The 21,851-nt window shown below is 34.5% G+C and overlaps 2 protein-coding genes across 6 annotated transcripts; one reads left to right on the plus strand and one right to left on the minus strand.

Moving 5' to 3' along the window:
* The first annotated feature begins 1,929 nt into the window (after window positions 1-1,929).
* Window positions 1,930-7,026, plus strand: LOC110378242 (uncharacterized). The gene is made up of 2 exons (XM_021337425.3): window positions 1,930-2,455; window positions 6,005-7,026. The coding sequence occupies exons 1-2, from the start codon at window positions 2,158-2,160 to the stop codon at window positions 6,106-6,108; spliced, it is 402 nt and encodes a 133-aa protein (XP_021193100.1). The 5' UTR covers window positions 1,930-2,157; the 3' UTR covers window positions 6,109-7,026.
* On the minus strand, window positions 6,466-21,259 carry LOC110378240 (putative uncharacterized protein DDB_G0282133). Of its 5 annotated transcripts, XM_064036730.1 has the most exons (29): window positions 20,780-21,259; window positions 19,606-19,711; window positions 19,354-19,533; window positions 19,082-19,179; window positions 18,799-18,999; window positions 18,529-18,678; window positions 17,833-18,453; window positions 16,992-17,144; window positions 16,795-16,902; window positions 16,299-16,517; window positions 15,906-16,031; window positions 15,570-15,675; window positions 15,392-15,478; window positions 15,223-15,319; window positions 14,896-15,143; window positions 14,446-14,556; window positions 13,920-14,065; window positions 13,517-13,599; window positions 13,351-13,438; window positions 12,962-13,047; window positions 12,641-12,719; window positions 12,348-12,441; window positions 12,193-12,269; window positions 11,821-11,935; window positions 11,493-11,602; window positions 11,061-11,158; window positions 9,050-10,643; window positions 6,787-6,862; window positions 6,466-6,614 (listed from the first exon to the last, which is right to left on the minus strand). In XM_064036730.1, the coding sequence occupies exons 1-29, from the start codon at window positions 20,912-20,914 to the stop codon at window positions 6,610-6,612; spliced, it is 5,397 nt and encodes a 1,798-aa protein (XP_063892800.1). In that variant the 5' UTR covers window positions 20,915-21,259; the 3' UTR covers window positions 6,466-6,609. The 5 variants fall into 5 exon arrangements, with proteins under 5 accessions (XP_063892800.1, XP_063892799.1, XP_063892801.1 ...); XM_064036729.1 differs by having other exon boundaries at window positions 6,466-6,862; XM_064036731.1 differs by lacking the exon at window positions 20,780-21,259 and adding an exon at window positions 19,795-19,997 and having other exon boundaries at window positions 6,466-6,862.
* Between the last annotated feature and the right edge of the window lie 592 nt (window positions 21,260-21,851).

A 21,851-nucleotide genomic window follows, 5' to 3' on the forward strand; every position in this document is an offset into this window, starting at 1 on the left:
TCCGCAGAATAGTGCAGTCATTGAAGCATTATTGCTACGATTTTTTTTACTGTGAACCGATTTGCATGAAATTTTGGAATTAGTTTCATCTTACCCTTAACTTCAAAAGTGAATATGATTTGAACTCCGCCACCCCCCCTGGGGGTGGTTGCCACCCCTTCTTTGGGGTGAATATTTTTTTTGCAAAATAACCTCGGATATCGATAGAAGACCTAATTTTAAGCAAAAGTTGTCTTTAAAGTTTTTTAAAAAATCCAATACTTTTCAAGTTATTGGCAATTGAAAATTTGCAATTTTTTCACGTTTTTCATCGGTTTTTTGCAAATATCTCCAAAAATATACGTTTTATCGAAAATTTATAAGGAACAAAATTGTAGCAGGTAAAACAACGAACAATTTGTTTTTTTTTTTAAATGTCCTAAGTGCAATATTAAGCTAGATATTAAAGATCAAAGCCGTTTTTTATTTTGTCTGAAATTTAATCGTTGTGGTCAATGCCATGTAGCGGCGAGTAGATGCATTTTATACATTCTAATACAAATGGGTTTTGTAGTGCTTGAAATAAGCTTTAAGATGAGCACTATTAAAAGTCTTTTGCACGTAAAATAAGTGAGCTGTATTGCAAATAAGGGGAGCATCTTATATTTTTTCTTTTAAATCAATGGGTTTCATAAGTGCCATTTCCACCAAAATTAAAATTAATCGTATTCCGCCTAGGATTAACTTTATTATGAAGAGTTTGATAGATAATATCAGTTTGGCTGCTTCAGGACAGATATTTTTCAAAAGAGTCACGATTAACGAAAAGAACAAAATTTCAAATTAAAGAAAAACCCACTTGTTTTTCATAATATCTCAAAAATTACGACAGATACGTATAAAAGTGTACTGATAAAAAAATTAGGTATTTTTCTCACAAACAATTTGGTTTGTTTGTTTTTTCTGTCGAACAAAAATTGACGGAGATATGATTGTTTAAAGAGCGCGTGGCAGCGCAATCACAGCCTCTCTTAAGCCCTTTAACCCTTCCCCGTTTTAGAAAAAAGTTCTTTACTATATATTGCAATGATGGATGTTGTAGCTCTCTTAATTACTTTTACAGTGGTTTTTTATAAATTGTGATAGCATGAAAATTGAAGGAGTTACGGTCCAAAAACTTGTCATATTTTTTTCTACTTAGTAACTGAAAACTTCGGAGTGTCAATATTTGGAGCAATGTGAAAGTAGGCAGTATAATAAATAGTCACAACCATTGTAATGTGTATATATGTCACCGGTAAATAATAAAACTCGTAAATTGATCAACTTACTAAAATAATAGATGGCATAAACTACGTCGATTAAATTTCAGACAAAATAAAAAACGGCTTTGATCTTTAATATCTAGCTTAATATTGCACTTAGAACACTTTATATAAAAACAAATTGTTCGTTGTTTTATCTGCTACAATTTTGTTCTTTATAAATTTTCGATAAAACGTATATTTTTGGAGATATTTGCAAAAAACCGATGAAAAACGTGAAAAAATTGCAAATTTTCAATTGCCAATAACTTGAAAAGTATTGGATTTTTTTAAAAACTTTAAAGACAACTTTTGCTTAAAATTAGGTCTTCTATCGATATCCGAGGTTATTTTGCAAAAAAAATATTCACCCCAAAGTAGGGGTGGCAACCACCCCCAGGGGGGGTGGCGGAGTTCAAATCATATTCACTTTTGAAGTTAAGGGTAAGATGAACCTAATTCCAAAATTTCATGCAAATCGGTTCACAGTAAAAAAATTCGGAGGTTAGACCGTATTATTCGCTTCAATGACTGCACTAGAACAAGTACCTTACCAGTAGATAGAACACGAAGCTCTTCTGTCTCGGTACTGTCCGTGGTACTATTGTCTCTGATGATGGTGTATTTATTTCATAGCAATCTGTAATTAAAAAAAAAATAGTATTGTCTATGCTACTTACGAGGTCGTGCATTGGTGCATTTTTAGTTTATAAAAACTTCACAAATTCAATCAATCAAAGGAGTAAAGGAGGCATCATCTCATCACGAAATAATATTGGCTCCAAGAAATAATTATTGATTTCGACGCACTTATCAAAACAAAGTTTCCAATAGAACTACTGTTGTCGACGCGTATCGCAATAACGAGTGAAAAATGCCGGCAAGCAATGTTGGGTCATACTTGCAGGACGCCAGAAATAATTTCGACGCCGTGCGACCCGCCCTAGTTTGTGCTGATGCCAATCAATCAATAGGCCAATGTCAGAATGTGCATATATCCACAAATTGCTATTATGGCTACCACGACTTGAAAACACCAGAAAACAACCACGTTGACACAGATTGCGAAATGGTTGCTGTAGAACTCCCTGATGGAACGCTCTCCAAAACGTCCTCGAGGAAGCGCAGCGCTGACGAAGACGAATATCCGCAAAGAAAACGACTTCGAGAAGGTATGTTGTTCAAATTGAATCTTACTGGATTCTTCAAAAATACAAAGTCATCATTGCATCAATATGCAATTCAGTGGGGTTTCATAACCTGCAAAAGAATGCTTGTCACATTTTGATTGCATAAATTGGAGCAACAAGATTGTTCTGTAGTTTTTGCTTTGCGTCGTTTTGGAGGACTATGTAGCTAAGCCACATTTTTATGTACATGCAGTTTAGTTGACTACTATGTTTGAAAGATCCAAACTATAAAGTAGTCAATACATTTTTCACAACAACAAGCAGTATTTTTCAAATTTTAGTCCTTTCAATAAAACAATGAAAGTGATAAAATCTATGCTGGATAGATTTATTTTTACAAAAAATATGGCTTAGCTTGATTGCCCTCCAAAAGCGACGTTTGTAGGAAGTCTCCCAGTGCTATGTAGAATGATGGTTTAGATGGTACCTACCACCTAAAGTTCAATATTTACAGTTTTGTTGCAGTTTCACAAGTGCTTTTAACATTTTCTTAAAAATTTTTAAAATATTGTCAAAATTGCGCCTTTGTTTTCACAACTGTTTACTTTAAAATTATTGGGCTATTGTGGTAATGTTCCTTGTTTATAAGCCTATGTTTAAAATAGTTGTCCTACAAATAATAACTTTTTTTTGCAACTCTAACAAATATTTAATTTGATTGATAATCTTCAAAAGCCCAATGATCTAAACTATTAAAAAAAAACTAATCACGTGCTTAATATAGGAGCTTGGCATACCTCGCACACTTTTTTTGGTAATCATTAAAATTATGATATCACATACATAAAAAGTGGTATGATCTTTTCTGGTAGAAGAAAGTATCATTGATTTAAAAATATATTTTTGAGTAAGGCCACTACTATTAAACATGTGATTCACCAACACCCACCCCACTAGTGATATTTTTTAATTATTATTTCCTCATTTGTTTCTTTATATTAATATTGTTTAAATTAAATTTGATAACTTTAATATAGTTATCTGCACGGATAATGAGCTCTCGGCTGAAAAGTGGGGATCGCTTTGCGCACTGTACACTTAAGGGAATAAACCAATAAACCACTTTGGTTAAGGTCAGAGCTCAATATCCTTGCTGATGATTATACTATGATTAATTTGATTTGATGCATTTACTTGTATCTCTATAAACAGTAAAGAATATAAACTATTCTTTGAAATAACTATATATTTTTCAATTTAGTAATAGGCTGTTAAAAATGACAGGTTTAAAAAAATGAGATTCTAATTAGTCTGCATTTTAGAATGGACTGTTTTTTTTTTATTTGGCTAAGATAAGATAATTTTACACAACAAAGATTGAGAGTGGGGGCTTGTGATGTTGTGTATGTAAAATTTTTACTTAAAAGTGACTTAACACAAAATTCAATTGTGTTGTGTCTTCGTTGTTATGTTATGTTTGTGAGAGAAAAGAAGAAAATGAGTCCATTATTTTGGGGTTATCTAAAAGACAGACTAATTACTTTTTTCATTTGCCTTGTGTACTGTATCCAATTAATGTTAAGGCACGGCTATTCTATATTTATTATGAAGTGTAGCTTCAAAGCATAGCATTTTTTTTTTTTCAATAATATGGTCTGATGCCTTTTCCCAAGATATTACTATAATTACTACTAATAGTGTTAATAAAAATATACAGGCATAAATTTATAATTTGTTCAGTGCTGTTGACAGTACCGGCGGCTCAGCCTCGAGTATTATCGGGTAATCGGAACTGGTAACTAGACCCAGCGGCATGCCGCCGGTACTGTGTATTTTATGATACCAAATAATTCACTGATATTGTAGTTTTTATTGTACAACGTGTAATGTCAAGTACGCAAAATCTCAGACACCTCAAACGATTCTGTAATCATTTGACCACAATCAGAGATAAAGAAGTCATTCATTTTATTTATTGTTTTATGAGCTGTTTAAGTTCTGCAGGCAATTCTGATCATTTCTGGCGTCTATGACTATGCTGCGACGCGAAGCTTTTTGGCGAGTTCGTTCGCGCAGGTGACGGTTTGAACTATAAATAAATAGGGTCAATAATTTTATGGAGATTTTTTGAAATGTGATACTCATTGTTCTGATTAAGCTATTTTCAGGTTTTGCGCATTTAACGTTAGACATTGTATAAAACACGTTTTTCAAAACATTTTTTTTCCATAATTTTGAAAATATTGAATTGTAATTGTTCTGTTACTAAATTATTAAAATAATTGTCCTTCAAATTAAGTTAAGATGCATGGTACAGTAGACTGCACATCAGTGGTAACTGTCATGCACCTTAAGTCAATAGTAATAAGTACGATGTTCCTATAAAACTGTTACCACTGACCTGAAGTTGACTGTACATCTCAGATCAATGATGATTACTGAAATGCAGTTACAGTTATTTTATACATAGTCAATAGTGAAAATGCTTATTTTTATGAGAAATGCCTTAAAAGATGTTACACTTATCAAATGTCTTTGATATTTTTCATTTAAATTTCAGGTTTTTTTTCAACTTTTTTATCAGTATATTGCTTGTAAAAATGTTGATATTACTTAATGTCATTAACATTTCATTAAACATTGATTTTTCTAAAAAATATCACATTTTCCAGTTATCAAATGCAATTCATAGCAAGATATTTGGTAAGTATAATACCATTTTTAAACAAAAATTGACATAAGACTGTTGTTTATTGTTCAAAGGCAAATTCAGACTAAATACCACATAGTCAGTTCCTAAGTCCTAAAGGCTTAAGTGCATAAGTACATTGATCATTTTATTTTAAATTTGTGATGAGTTTAAGTTCGGTATATGGAGTTAAGACAAAGGAACTACAGCAAGGTAAGCTATAAAATTTCTTAATACATTATTTTCTAAATATCTTCTGTAAGAACTGAGTTTTAACTGCCATAAGGAAATAAAACTGATCTGAAGACAATTGCTATTATAACATGACTGCGACACGTAAATGACATTATGCAGATGCTGGTGCAAATACATAGTACTCACTTATAGTTTCCTAAGTGAAAAAGGAAGCTTTCAAATAGTTGATGACACTTACAGTTTTTGGTTTCCATATTAAGTAAAAGCAAATTCGTAGATATCCCTTTCCATGTATTAATATTCCATGAATATACATATCTCCCCCATAAATAGAGGCAAAAAGGTACTTACAGGATTCAATGCAGAGTACTTAAAAGTCATGCCAAGTATAATAGTTATTGTTTTTTTTTTCTTAGTGGTATTACGGCCGCATCGTGATCACAAATGATCACTTTTATGAGTAATTGATTTATGAAAAAAAATGAGATGTAGTCTTCTCGTAACCACGAAAGTAGTTATAAAATAACCACATGGATTCAGACAGTTCCTACTATAACGTATTCGTGTTTATGAACTTATCCTTAGGACATTAAATTTAGAAACGAAAATATTTTTTTATTGAAAGTTGAAACAGCAACAAAACTTGCCTAGGAGGCTTCCTGTCTGAAACTTGAGGCCCAGTGTGATGAGATTCGAATTTATTTCAGAGGGTATGGTGCCATCAACTTCCAACTACAATCCATGTTTACTACGTCCAACGCACAACAATCCAGACATATCTCGTTGTCTCATGGTCCATATGATGATCTAATCTCTACTGCAATGTCACCAAAGACAAAAAATAATTTAGAAAATTATTCATTTTATCTGCAGAAGTACAAAGAGAGAAAAGCATTGAACCTGAGACAAGCGAGACCATGAAATTGGATTCAAGTACAGAAGATATCATGGAATCTTTGTATTGGAACATTCACGGAGGAAATATTTTTCATTTGATACAGTGTCTGTGACTCAAACACGTGTGATATAAGATTTAAGTGATTGGGACATTAAGCATTACCTAACAATTTTGTACAACTAAGTTAATATGTATGTTTCTAGTGTAAGATTTGTCTAATAAAAATTAATAGGCAAAGGGAGGGTGTTTCTTTTAATTTAAAAGAATATATTTGTTTAAGAATATTTATTAATATATTATTATATATATTACACAAAGTATTTATGTAAAGCATATGAGTTATTCAATAATAAAAATGGGATACAATAATAACACAATAATACTAAAGTCATCAGGGGAACATCATACTTCAGTTCAATCTGGAAAAAAGAAAACACTCAATTATTTCAATTTACTTTGTTTTTCTGTTCCAGATGCAGTTACAGAAGCTTTAATAAATTTGTTTCTCTTTCAGTGTATACTCAAACTATATAGAAGCCAAATATGGCTGAGTTTGGGTTTTATGCCACCTTTACATTGTATTAACTTCACCTTTTTGTTTTTCAGATGATTCTTCCATGTGCAGCCTTGTTGGCACACGATCAAGTCCAAGCCACTCAGCTTCCGCCTTTAATGTAAACATACCAACAATTTACAGTTTGTCTTTAACATATAGATTGCTATTAAGAGTGCAGGTGTCATATAACTAACAGAATTAAGTTATAACCAAACCCACTGTGATATTAATTGTATTTGTACCTGATATTGTAATAAATAATTTAGATGTTGTAATTAGTTGTATTATTTTTGGTAGTCTCAGACTTGGAATTGAAAATGCATTTTTGAATATGTCAGTTTATTATAAGAGTCCCATATTACAAATTGTAAAAATAAGTTATAGTTAACACGTGACAAATACGGATTCACATTACAAGAGTGCAGAGAATACAGGAATGAAGTGCTGAGGGTCACAATATAATAGTGTTTAGTCGCTCAAGTTCGACGTCTATGAAATTTTGATTGTAGGACCCATCACCTCGATAATAGCAGTTATAGTAGGTTTAACACTAGAAAGACCGAAATTTTGAACTACCTACAAAGACCAAGTGGGGTCAAATGACCCATTCATGGGTTGTAATGTTTTATTCGTGTATTATGGTTTTAATTTTTATTGATTAATATCTAATAGAAAATAAAAGACCTTAATAGTAATTAAACATCCATTATGTGTTATAAAAACGAAAAAAATGGGCACATTTTTGCTGTTTTAGCTCCTTGTTTACATTACAAGAACCACACAAAGGCTTTTTACAACTAATACAAGATTTGTAGTTTTGTCTGCATTTTTGCACGTAACAATGACGTGACACCGTTTTCTCTTTTCGCTACGTTCTTCTTCAGGGTCTGGGGTAGGTATGCTATTATCGGGCTGTGAAGTACCTAGATGGCATCATCAGGGAGTGGGAATCTCGGGCGAAAAACTCCCTTGCCAAGTCAAGAATGACCTTTTTTTCGGATTTTTGTACAAAATCCAAGAATAGATTGATGCCAAATTCATAATATCATGAAACACTTGTCAGGGCCAACGAGCAGAAGGTGCTTTGACACCATATTTCTTGGTCATTTGATCAATAACATCCAGGTACTCCAAATTTCGTAGCATCGTAAAACTTCACCGTGTTCGGCTTCTTTTTTGCTTCTTCTGGATCAACAAATACATAAGAGTGAAGTGAACTAAGAATCATAATTGATTTTGAAGGTTTTCCTTGATAAACTGTAAGTGCGCATGTTTCAGAGTTGTGAATATGTGTTTCATATAAACTGAGGGTTGCATTTTTTTATAGTAGCTAGAATATCTAATCGTATTTTGTTTACCGTACCAACTATTGATGTACGTTTTTCAATTAGCTTTTTGAAAAGCTTACACTCATAAAAAATAATATCAGTTGTTATATTTCGACCACTATTCAAGTATGAGTCCATTAGTCGCAATACAACGCACTCGCCTAAACTTTGATTTTGTGGATGGCCTTCATATGGGAAATGGGATGGCCTTCTCTCCCTAAATATGGGAAACCATTACATAAGCACTTTGAATCAACATCAATGCAAATATTTTAATTTAACTACCCACAATACGAGTATATTCAACAAATTTACAAAGCACGCACGTAGTGGTGTCAAATGACCACAGCGGTCTTTCTAGGTAGATGATAATTTTTAATTCGTATTTATCTTGCTTTCGGTATCGACACATCAGAATAGTGTAAAGAATGACGAAATATTAAAAGTCATAAAACCACAGCGATTTCAATGCTTTGGTTTTGAAAATATGATTGATCAAAAACTTCATTGGGGTCATTTGACCACTCTGGTCTTTCTAGTGTTAATAAGTCCAAATTTTAGTCTATTAAATCAGAGTTAATACACAGCATGAAAACTTGTGACCTCATTGTAATATCTAAATTGATAATTTATGAACCAAGTTATTTATGGGATAGTAATATAAAATGTGGTGCAAAGACTAATTCGTTATTTTTAAATAAACTAGTTTCTGTTACGATCACTGAGTGGGATTGTTTACAGTAAAAATAACTTTTAAATGGCTACTTCAAATTTAGCAATACATATAGTTTTATAAAATTGTCTTACGAATGGGCCAGGTTACTATTATGAATGCGATTACCAATAGTCCATCAATGACTCAGTTCATAGTATACTGAAAATGGTTAGACAAATTGTAAAGTATTTATTCATTACGATTAGCACAATTAATTAATGGCAGGCATCTACAGTACAGTACGTGTTGCATTACCTCAGTCGGAGTGACTTCTTCGGTGTCTACTACGTCAGGAAGGGCTTCCGCATTGGCCCCTGCTTCGTCATGTCCGTTGGCACCGCTTTCATCGGCTTCAGTGTGACATGTTTGATCGGCTTCCGCCAAATCTCCGTTATGCATTTCGGAACAATTTATGAGATCCACTTTACCTTCTTGACTAGAACGTGGACTACTGTCGTTCATGTCTGAAGTCTCAATATCCATGTGGACGTGTCCTGGCCACATATCATATGGACATGCATTTAGCTGATGCAATTGGCTATCGCTCGAACTAAATAAATTTAGAGAACCAGCCACATCTTGCAAAATAGAGGATTCAGGTATATCATTCTGATGTTGTGCCGATTCACTTTCAGTAGAGGCTGGGATGAATACTGGTAAATTTTCAATAATGTCGCCTGAAACATCGCAAACTCGCATACCCTCATACTTCGAAAGTAATTCAAGAAGCCTCCTCTTGGCCTGTTGTGTATACCTTCCATCAGCCGCGTTGCTCAAAATTAGAGATACCAAAGTCTCTAAAAACTCTGTCGTACATGTTTCTTCGCTTTTTAGCAATAAAAAACGCACTATTTTATTATCAAGTTGCAGAGCATTTCCACATACATTTTGAAGTGGTAATGAGTTACACTCGTTATAAGCATTAGGTTCCCCAGATGTTGTCGAAACAGATTCTTGTCTATTTTCTTCGTGGGCGCTTTCAGTGCCTTGACTTTCCATAATAGAACTATACTGAGACAGCACATTACGTATCGACTGTAATACTTTTTGTCGTAAAGTATCAGAACTAATGAGCTGTAATTCTCTGAACAGCTGGATCAAAAAATCTGGGTGTGATTCATTTACGTCAATGAGAGCAGTTACTTCAGAATACACATTTTCCCTGAGAAGATCAAATAACTTTGACGTTGCTTTATCTTGAACTTCACGGCTGGTAGACGCTAAATTGGGATTAGGCATTTCCGATGTACTGGCAATATTGATATTGCTCATTTGTGAATAATCCAGAGTGTAGTTTCTTCTATTAGTTGAGTTCTTAGCTGGTAATTTTGAAGACGATTTCTTTTTACTATTAGCAGACGTGTTTAAATTGTTTGCATGAGCCTGAATAATCTCAGGAATAGGATTCGTGATATTCAAATTTCTAAATGAATTTGTTGGAACTTCTTGGCGATTGATATTGATATTGCAAACATTGGTGACGTTATTTTCGTCAATATTTCTTGAGTGGCAAGCAGATGTCGTATCAGTGTCTGGGTTCTGATTCACGTTCAAAACATCTGGTGCTGATGAGAATGAGAGAGATCTTTCGTAGGCGACATTGCGTCGCATGTGCCTGTTGGGTATATCGTCGTTATTGGCCTGAGATGATTGTGTGGCATTGTGTGATGAACTAGCTGCGTTGGTGTTTCTCTTGGGAGTGATGCAGGGAGGGGTGGCGGAGGGAGTACGATGAAGTGTGTTGTGAGATCTTTCTACCAACGGGTGTGGGTTATGGGCAGGGCCAACTCCTAAGTGGCCGTCAGCGTTTGCCTTATTATTCGCGGACAGAAGATTTTGGCGTGAATAACTGAAAAAGAAAATTACTTTTACTTTTCATTTCTTAGTACCCGTAAGCAAATAATCAAGCAGCCACTTCTGTAATGTTAGTGTAAACACATAATATAGGAGTGTTATGTATCACACAGGCATTTATGATTAGTCTTATTAAAAAGCATGATAAAACGATGGAAAACGTAAATTAAAAAAGAAAACTAGGGCAAACACTATTCTCACCCTAATAATATTTTGAAACTGAAGTAAATTATAAAATACATAAATACGTCGAATCTACTATAGTAATTAAATATAAATATAATAAGTCAAAACATAATGCGTGTTTCTTAATATCTGAAAAGAGAAAAGCATGGTAAATAAATATTTTTTATTGATTGTCAATATTTTCCATCAAATAACTACAAAAATACATGATTACGATAGTTGTTACCTGCGAAAGTTATCCCAATAGTTGTTGGCTCTGTTTCCCGGCGGCACTTGGTTATTTAGTGTATGTGACGCTGTTTCTGCACGCCAACGCTCTTCCATCTACAACACATGCAAGGATATTATCGAACTGGACACAATGTTAAGTATGTACAATTAAGAATGTGGAACACTGGTGGCTAAGCAACGCTTGGCGCTTCTTCCGTGTTTCGGAAGGCACGGTAAATTGTTGGCTACCGGCTGTCATCATATGAACATCTTTGGCAATCGTTAGGTAGTCAGAAGCCATAATCTAGGGTATCGGGCTACCCAGGTAACTGGGTTTAGGAGGTTAGATAGGCAATCGGTCCAAGTGAAACACTGGTACTCAGCTGCATCTGGTTACACTGGAAACCGACCCTAACATAGTTGCAGTTATAGTAGATGATGATATTACGTGATTGAGCTGGTCCCTGAGTTGGTGTATCTCTCGCTGTTGCATGACGAGCTGCTGCCAGCACCACGCGCCCCAGAACCCACAGCCACAGCTGCACCCGCCCACCATACCTGGAAAATGAGAAAAATCATATATTTCATATTTATATTATATGTATAATTTCAGTGTAATACCAGTTTTATAGCTTCACGAGCCTCTAAAATGTTTTACGATTGGAGATTGAATTTTGTCATTCGCTTCATATAATGTATATGTAATCTGTAATAGCAATCGTCCATTTGGGATTTTAGACTGATGAAGTTGACGTAAAGATCATAAAATAACTTACTGTATGGCATCATCATGTTGAACGGCATAGATGGAGGGAAAGACAGTTGAGGCGTCCCCATCAACCGCTCCATAGTTTGAGAGTGACTATTTTGGGTGAATTGATTGCGCATATCCTGAAACCAAATTGTAAATAGAATTAACGACTGCATACTAAATATGTCTTGAAGCGCTGAATTTTATAAAGACGAAATTTGCATGAGAGGGAGGTAAACCTCTGTAATGCATAGATTCTCAAACTGGCTAGTAGTCTCGTTCTTAAATGGGTTTTTACTCAACCTTCGAAACACAAACGCGTAAATAGGGTATTATCTGCGGTGTCCTGATAAAAAGAATCATATGATAATTATGCCATTTATTATAATTTACTAACCTGATTGGATTTATTGTTGGTATTCCAACCAGGCGGTGGTAGATGCGGATATGGCATGTTCGCGGGGTTTTCACCAGCTGAAATAACAAAAGACCAATTTACCAACCAAATCTCCGAAAGCAATGTCTCCTATATAAAAATTGTTAAAAACTTACTGTTTTGTGAGATGGGCGGAACCATATTGACATTAGAAGACTCCACCCTAGGTTCGTGGCGAATATTTTGATTCGTATTATTCGATTGGGTGACCTGAATAACGAAAATAGGGTTATTTATACGTAAATATCTTTTTCATGAAAGCAAATGAGCCATTACTTGTGTCTTTGTAGTAGTGATAGAGTCGCCGAAAGGTAATTTGCATGTTTATTTACACACGAGTATGACTCACCCGCTTTCATGAAATAAAACATCAATACCAACAATAACTTAATAACAGCAAGACACATACACTATTCTCATCTGGCTGTCGTTCCTGCGGTTGTCTCCTTCGCACCCGATTTCTTTGATTGGACTTGTTTCTAGACGCACTGCAATATAAAACAACGATATATAAGAAAATCTGTTAAAATACCAACAAATGACAAAGTTATCTAGGTAAAGCAATAAATAATTTTAGCACGGAAGACCTGTGTTCCGTGTTAAAATGTATGTGCTGTTAATTCTATCAAAACGTCATATAATTCTGCTGAATTAAAGAATGTACCTGTAAGGTTAGGTTGAAAACCCGACCAGCATTAATCTCTTTAATACAATAAACATTTGTTTTTACCTGTCCGTGTCGCTTCCATAGGCACTGCTCATATGAGCTGGCAAAGGTGCGACCGATCTTCCACCTAGGGCACTATCACCACCACCCTGAAATAAAAATAATGTTACTAAATATTTTTTATTTATATAGTCACCGAAATTTTTTTTAAACCAATCCCGGTATAATTGACTCTTCAAAACTATTAAAATAAGCTCAAAAACAAGATAGGTGACCGTATTTTTTACACGACTTGTTTGTGCCTAAAATTTTCAAGAGTTATTCGTGATTTTTCAGGGATTTCTACATCAGTCAGTTCGAGAAATCTTGTAACATATTTAAACAACTATAAACGAATTGAAAACTTCCTCTTTTTTGGGAGACAGTAAAAAAATGCAAATGATTGAACATACCCTGAAGTTGTCAGTTTCCCTAGAGTCCTGTGAGTCCAGAAGTATTTGTTCTGATCTCGATTCGGGTTCACTTATGCGGTCTTGTTCACTGAAAAGTTAAATATTAATTTAATTACAAGACATTAGGTAACTAGAACACTGATATTGATTATTAGAAAAAACTTACCTATTATAAGATTGATTGACAACTGAAGCGCTGCGCGACTCAGATTTCATATTTTGCGGTTCAGGAGCTGAGCATAGTACTTTCTGCAACAACATTACAAAACCCCTCAAAGATGATCTAGGCCTAGAATTACTGTATATATAAAAGTCTGCAAGGATAAGTTCTCTCAAAATTCAAAGGTGGTCTGAAACTAAATTCTGACCATAAGAACGCCCATGTCTTCAACTCACACTGTCGCTACCTGCCGATACGCATAATGGTCTTCCGTCACCACAAAAAGTTTGGCGTGAACTATAACATCATTTACACCCAATTTCATCTAAATCAGTTGAGCAAATTTAACCTGGAAGCGTAACAAACACACAAACTTTCGCATTTATAAATATAAGTAACAAAATAATACCTCTTTGTTAAGCAGAGCTTCAAGTTCCCGCTGTTTATCGGCGAGTAACGCACGCAGCTTCATCTGCCTGCGCTCGGCGGGGCCGGGCTGCCCGCTCGGACCCGCGCGGACTTCCTCGTTCACTTTCTTCTGCTTACGACTCACCTCTGTGAAGGCAATGGGGTTCATTATTTTTCGGTTATATTCATTAAAATAACTATTTAGGCCTAAAGGCTTAAAATCACCATTAGGGCAAAAGTAAAATCGCGAATAAATAAATATTCAAAATTTATAAAGACCAACGATTTACTAGGCAGAAAAAAGTTATAATTATCAAATTATTGTTTAGGTTGGGGTTTTATTTTATTTTTTATTTTTATTGGTGCCAAAAAGCTACCTTCATGATTATGATCCTCAAGGTACGTCGATCATGCATCATAATCAGTGAAAATTAACTTTTATTGTTAGTTGTTAATAGTTAAACATCATTTGTAACAGCGCATATGCTAAGAAAGTGGTCTTTCTAGGGATCTTATGACCCACTTACCTTTGTTAGAGATCATATCTTTGATCCGAGCGCGTTCACCCATTATCTTCTCCGTTTCCATCCGAAGTTCTTGAGCTAGCTCTTGTAAAGTAGCTATGTTTTCTTCATGGCCTGGATGACACACAGTTAGTATTTTAGTTGGGCCACTCAAGATGACTTTTTATACATAGAATGGCTGATTAATGACAAGACTACTGTATGACGCAAAATAATATAAGTTCCTAAAAAACTCATGGCAATAATTGGAGATGTTTATCAAGTAAAAATTATAACACCTAAACTATATCGTTAATTGAATAGGTTACATACTTCCAAAACTATATGTTAAATAATTATTAGCTAATGAATGAGGTAAATAATCTGGTGCTAATTTTAGAATACATCAACATTGATATGAGTTTATTGACAAAATGTAAGCTGCTCTATGAAACGTCTATGGAACTTATTTACTTTGTTGCGAATGATGTTGAAGTTGTTGTTGAGCCTGATGCAACTGTTGTTGGGCATGCTGTTGTTGCGCATGTTGTTGTTGCGCATGTTGTTGCTGTGCATGCTGTTGTTGTGCATGCTGTTGTGCATGAAGTTGCTGTGAGTGCTGCTCGTTGGTGAACTTGTGACGTTGCGGCAACGAGTTCCGAACACGACACATGCTGCCGTCGTTAGACCATCCTCCCATACTTCCACCACCTTCAGATTTACTGTGAAATATAAACAGTTATTAGAAACACTTATTAATTATTTTATTATTCATTGACAACGTAATAATTTAGTCCTTACTTGTCATGGATGTTTGAATGAGTGGATAACTCTCTGAAGGAATCATCATGACCCGAAAGATGTTCTACCTCATAATTTTCCACTGATCTCATCAAATCTGTAAAAGATAACATCTTATATTATTGGACGGCTCACAGATTTGTCTCAATTCTTATAGGGGATTTATAACCTTTTGTTTTTTGAAGAGCAGTTTTGATAGCCTTTATTTCCATTAGTTTGAAAGGATCCTCATTCTTATTATTACTTCCATTATTACCTGAAAGAATTGCATTAATAATTTTATTAGATTAAACATCACAAGTATCTATAAGAGAGTTAATTTATGATGCAACATTTGTCTTAATTACATTTTTGGGGCAGTTCCTCATCAGCACTGTCTTCACCAGAACTAGAATAGGTATTCCGACCGGAACCGAGATGTGTTGCCATTTGTAACTTTTGAAACTCCTGAACCTAGAAACAAATAAATAAATAAACCGAATCCAACAATGCATCCAAAACCTTCACCTAAGTTCGACAAATACTATGCAGAAAAAAGCATCAAAATGTTCAGCAAAGGTTATAAAGGTAAAGTGATAATCACGCACAAACATATGACTGACAAATTGAGAACCTCCTTCTTTTGTAGTAGATTAAAAATATATAATGTTTGGCAGAAATTGGAGCTAATACCGAATGCTTACCAAACTTTCCATATGTTGTTTCTTCATCTGTAATTCTCTTAGCTTCAGTTGTAGAATTCGACTGCGCTCATTGAGCAGTACTTCGTCATCGTCCGCTTCGCTGTCACGGCCTGCTCCTGCCGCTTCCTAACATATTACAAGAGCTATACATCCCAACAAAATTTAACGATTATCTGGTATTGGATGGGAGACCAAGGTCGTCCAATCCTAGTGTAATTTATTCGTTTTTGTCTATTTTGCTCAGATCTACGAAGGATCACGAGATTTTAACATTATCATTGAAGAGTTGTTATTCTATTGATTTTTTTTTTTAATTTTTGAAACAGAAAAATGGATAGACAGAAAACTTGGAACGGTAAAAGTAAGTATAGAAACAATGATTGCAGTACCAACCTCACTACCAGTAACGTTAATATCCCGATGAGAGAGCCTGTCATCCTGACTGTGGGTTGAATGTGTAGAATGTCCGTGGTCAGTGTCTACACTAGCTGTCATGTTCTGCTGTATATGTAAGGCTTCAGTCGACTGGGGTAGTGTGGTTGCTACCCCTATCTGTTGGTTCGCCGCGTACATTCGATTGGCGTGGTGATAGTTAGTACTGAGTGATTGGTTCTGCAAAAACAATTTTGTAGACATTGAAAGAATCGGTTGCAGGAAAGGTAAAAAAAATATGTTATAAAATCAAATCAAAAGTTCAAAATAGGCTGAAAATCAGCACTTTTTTTAACGTCAAATTTACAAAAGACAGCCCCAAGACGCCCGCCCTTCACCACTGAAGAAGATGCAGTTTGCTATAATATTAGTAGTCTATTCAAATAATTGCTTTATTTATGCATACTAAAACCGATTTCATAAACCGAAAAAGATCTAAAATAGGTATGATACTTACTTGGGCACCACCAAAATTTTCATGTGATGTAGATGGCTGAACTTCTTGAGCTTGTCTCTCCCTTTCTCTATCTCTGTTCATTTCTTCCAATTGATGTTTTGCTTCTTCCTGTAAGTTTTAAATAAAACAGAGTGTTTTATTGTTTTGTTATTGAATTTGGCTGTAGTAAACAATATTGGATAATGTGAGTAACTAACCTGATATTTCAAGAGCCTACGTTGTTGTTGTTTCAACGCTGCCAATCGCATTTGCGACATTTCCATTTTATTTTTAATTTCATTCTGCCAAAGTTCATTGTCACTGTATGTGGAGCCGTTGCTTTGTGCAGACACGGGCCTTGTTACTACATCCTGCAAAAATATTTTCAATTACTGTAGTAAAATAACAATAAACCGAATAAAAGAGTTACACAAACAGATCTATTAAGGGTAACACAAAAACAAACAGATGTCTAAAACATTAACGTTTTAACTCATTAGACCCTGTTGTTTTAAGGATCAAAATGAGTTTTGATAATTTATACTATTTCTGCTGAAATCATCTACACATTGTAGCAAAAATTTCGCATTTTTTTCTATTTCGCCAAATTGCGTTTTTTTTTCTATTTCACCACATTGCGAAATTTTTACATACTAATATGTGTGCGAAATTTTAAAGCGTGCTTAATACACGCGAAAATGAAGATTTATGTTATAGGTTTTAATGTGTTTATTGAATTAATCAATTCCCCAATCGAGAACGAGTTATAGGGTCGTTTGTCTCTAACATGCACAAACCTGTACAGAAATTGTTATAAAAATTACAATGTATCCATAAAACAGCAGTAAAACTATAAGTAAAAATCAAAGCTGAAAGTTCTAAGTTAAAGCTAGAAAGCAGCTTTGACACAATAGAAAATAACAAATGATATTGGCGAGAATGGTAATAGGTATTAGAGACGGTTATTTTCTGCTCCAAGATCGCATCCACTTCATGCTATGGATTTTTCGGCTCACAACATAGGGACACACTCCATAGTTCACAGTAACAAACAAAAACCTGATCGCTGCGTGTATTGGGATCTTTCTTTTTAGATTTCATCTCCTCTATCCGCGTTATTTTTTCCACACAAGACAGTATGTTCTTACGCAACATATCTTTTAATTCTTGGTCTTTTCCATTTTCACACTGCTCAACTTTAATTGTGATCTCCTTATTGGTATCCTCTGTTCTTTCTAAATTTTCAGGAGACCTTGTTATCTGATGTGTGTTATCATTAGCAATCTGAATACTTTCAGTAGTCCTATTATTCACCTCATGAGGTTGACTTTCTTCTTCAACTCTAATATTATGCATAGATTTGTTCAATTGCTCATTTTCAATATTAGTTACTTTCTTTAAGTTATTGTTTATGATATTGTTATCAGTTGTATTTTTAACATTACTCATTTTATCTGGGCTTATATTTGTTTCTATGGGAGGTTCACTTTTGCCCTCAGTATTGGCATCTGTGGCTGGCAGCTCCACAATGACAACACCATCTGATTCCTCACCAGGCACTTCTACATTCTCAGGTGTGCTTACCACTAACATACTTTCTAGTTTAGATTCACTTTCCTTTAACTTCATTACCATCTCTACCAGTTCATCATATTCTTCTTTAGTGTGTTCGATAAAAGCCTAAATTAAAAATAATATCAACCAATTTTTATGTGATCTTATTTCTACTTATAATCATTGAATTGGTGCACATACCTCTTCTTCAGAATTACGCATAGTGTCAACGAGAGACGAAGTAACTCGAATGTACTCTCGTATTTGTCCAAGCCGGCGCTCTACGGCGGCTGCATCAGGGCATGCGGCGGCTATGGCCTCCCCTAAGGCTCGCGCCGACTCCCTGTGAACCTAAATAAAAACAAGACTTAACTACCAGAAGCAATACCTCAAAAAAAGATGTAATAGAGAAAGGAAACAGAAAGATGAACAGTAAATATTTAACATACCTAAATTTAGATGAGTACTTACATGGTTATTGGTCTCATTGAGATTATTGAAATTCCCTTGTCCCTGCTCATACATATTGTTGATTAAATTAACTGTCTTTGTCCCAGTTCTAGAATTGGATATTGGGGGTGTAGTGTTATTGTTGCTTGAGTGGCTTCCTTCAAAATTGTTTCGAGAAGGATTCAAATTCCTTGTTAAATTGTTTCTGTTTTGATTAGGAGCCTAAAAATAAAATTGAATAAAATATAGGTCCAAAATAAAAGCTTTTGAAACAATCATTTATAGTTCTTGATTTGACACTTACATTAAATGGTTGTGAAACGTTTCCTGTTACAGCGTTAGGTGTAGTAGGATTTACTATCATCACAGCTGCTGACGCATGATTGGAGTGTGGAATTAGGCCTGAAAATGGAAAAAGTTGTGCTTCTTTTAAAAATTCAATCCCAAATAATTCTGTAATCTCATTATAAATACTGCAGACTTTCTGCTAATATTTCATGCTAATCAAATGATTCCTGGTGTCATGTATCAGTTACAGCGTAATACAATTTTCATGATGAAATAATTAAGACTTACCATTCTGCATTTGATGCACATAGGGGTGCAGAGTGTGTCCTGAAATTGATGAGCCAGTTCCATCATCATGCTGTTCAGCCGTTATATTCTCGCGGTTCTGCACGTTGAGAGGCAAAGCGCGTGGCTGGGGTCTTACGGGCACAAACCGCCCAAATCCACTTTCAAATGAAACTGAATTGTCTAAAAAAAACATTTTTACATCAGGATCTGAAATCCATTTTTGGGTATAAGAATTTAGTAAAATAAGCTTACCCAAATCTGTCAGCTCTTGATCTGATGTATTGTTTGTTGGTTTTCTTGACTGACTGTAGTTAGTGCGACTGTTGTATTCAGAGACCGGCACCCAATCCAGAGAAGTCTAAAAATTAATTGTTTTCAAAGATCACATGTCCCACACATTCCTAAAATATGCAGTACAATAACTGAGAGCAGAACACACACCTTTGGAGCACTGAATTTAGAAAAACAACCTCCCATAAGGTATTTCAATAATTTCAAATTAAAATCACTATATTAAGGAAGCAGTATTCCATATCTTTAAGATAAATCAATTTAAAATAGTGAAAGGAACGAATTTCTCTTCAGTATTATCTGTGTCACAACTACGGCAGCTTGGCACTAATTCAAATACATGAATCTTTCAGGTTTCCAAAAATAAACCCATACGAACTTCACATGTGTTCATGCTTTGCTATGAAATACACCAGTTGTTATTATATTCTCATTGCAATGTTACATTACATAAACTACTCATTTAAACTGTGCTTTTTATAGTTAGTACTTTATATTGAATTATTAATTCTATGTATACTTTTGCAAATGGCAGTTTAATATGGGTTTGTAAATATTTATCATTTTTTATTCCTGAAGAATTTAAAAATTATCATGAAAGGAAAAACATATCTATTCTATTTAATTAAATATTCTATCTAGATATATAGTAAAATGCTGTCATGCATTATTCATTTGTTGAGGGTATAGTAAAGGTGAATGGTATTGTATGACAATTGTCAATTGTGTTATAAAAATAAATCCTTCAGCTTGTGTGGTTGTTAAATGCGGGTTCAGCAGTGTAAATAAATAACATGTGACACAGTCAGACAGTATTTTATACCTGCTTACCAACAATTTAATGTTATTGCAAAATCTACAATTCCAGTTTTTGATCCCTGCTGAGGCATTTTTGTGCCTTTTATACCATCAATATTATACATTTATTTTAAGACTACATCTACATGACAATGGAGGTTTAGTACTTATACCATGGGTTTGCTTAGACTACACAGTGACTGCAGGGAAGTTTGCTAATACATATGGTATTTTTTATAAACCTTAGTTGGTGCAATATTGACTATATAATTATGAAGCAATGGTAAAGCATGCAAATGTCAATATGGAAAAGAAAGTAGTGCAGTCAAGTTCTCACCGTTACGAGATTGGTCGTCATGTCTCTCCTTGTTGGTGTAACTGCTTCTTGTGGAACATTACAATTATTTCTCACTTTTGTCTTGGGTATAGTTCCCGTATGACCTGGATGTCGCTCGTTGTTACCAGGAGCCATAACATTCAGTTTTTATTCGCTGTCAGATTCATAGCAAAGTGACTGTCTAGTGTAATAAAACGTCGCGGAACTATAGCAATAAATAAAATAGATTCTATGCGAAGGTAATATTTTAAACTTCTACGAATCACAAAGCTTTATCTTCTACAAAACCTACAATCACTTAGGCCGTGCAATGTTTTACATTTTTCAAGGAAAATAATGTTTTCATGTATTACTGCTACAGCAAAATATTTTACGTGACTTTTTTTTAATTTTATTTTATCCTGAATCCAGACAAATTCCGCAAGCAAGCGAAATAAAATGATTTTATTGGCTGGCCTGCCTTGCCGACAACTGCGTTGTGTTGCCAGTTGCAGTTCAATTGCAGCAAACCCGAGTTGTTCGTATTTATATCCGAAACTGCATGTTAATTATTTAAGTTTACTTATATTTAGGACAAAGCGAGCAGAATGAAATTAAATCCAAATTAAAATTACAGTTGTTCTCGAAAATGTAGGTGCGACATGATAAAAAATCCTATATCTTATATGACTTCACTCGTTAGCGGCGCCATCTAGCTTTGTAAATTCCCCAGTTTTGGGTAAAGTCATAAATAGTGGTAAACCCAAACATAACAAATGCCTTTCAAAATGTAATTGTTGACTACAAGGCTTTTGATCTCATTTATGCCAGAAATAATAGAGCTAGATAAACTAACGGTTTCATATAAAAAAAGAACAGTCCTACAAAAAACAACATTTATATTTATAAAAAAAAAACAAATACTATACGTGATGAGGTGCTGCCTGAACCAGGCGGAAAAGACAGGCTAATGGAGTAGGTACCTATAGAGCGCCAACAATTTAGAATTAGAAGATTACTGAGATATTCCGAAAGAACTATTATGAGAACTACTTTCTTTCGAAGTATTTCCTCAGATCCAAACACCCACAGA

This window comes from Helicoverpa armigera, chromosome 10 (genome assembly GCF_030705265.1).
Source record: "Helicoverpa armigera isolate CAAS_96S chromosome 10, ASM3070526v1, whole genome shotgun sequence".
Lineage (NCBI taxonomy): Eukaryota > Metazoa > Arthropoda > Insecta > Lepidoptera > Noctuidae > Helicoverpa > Helicoverpa armigera.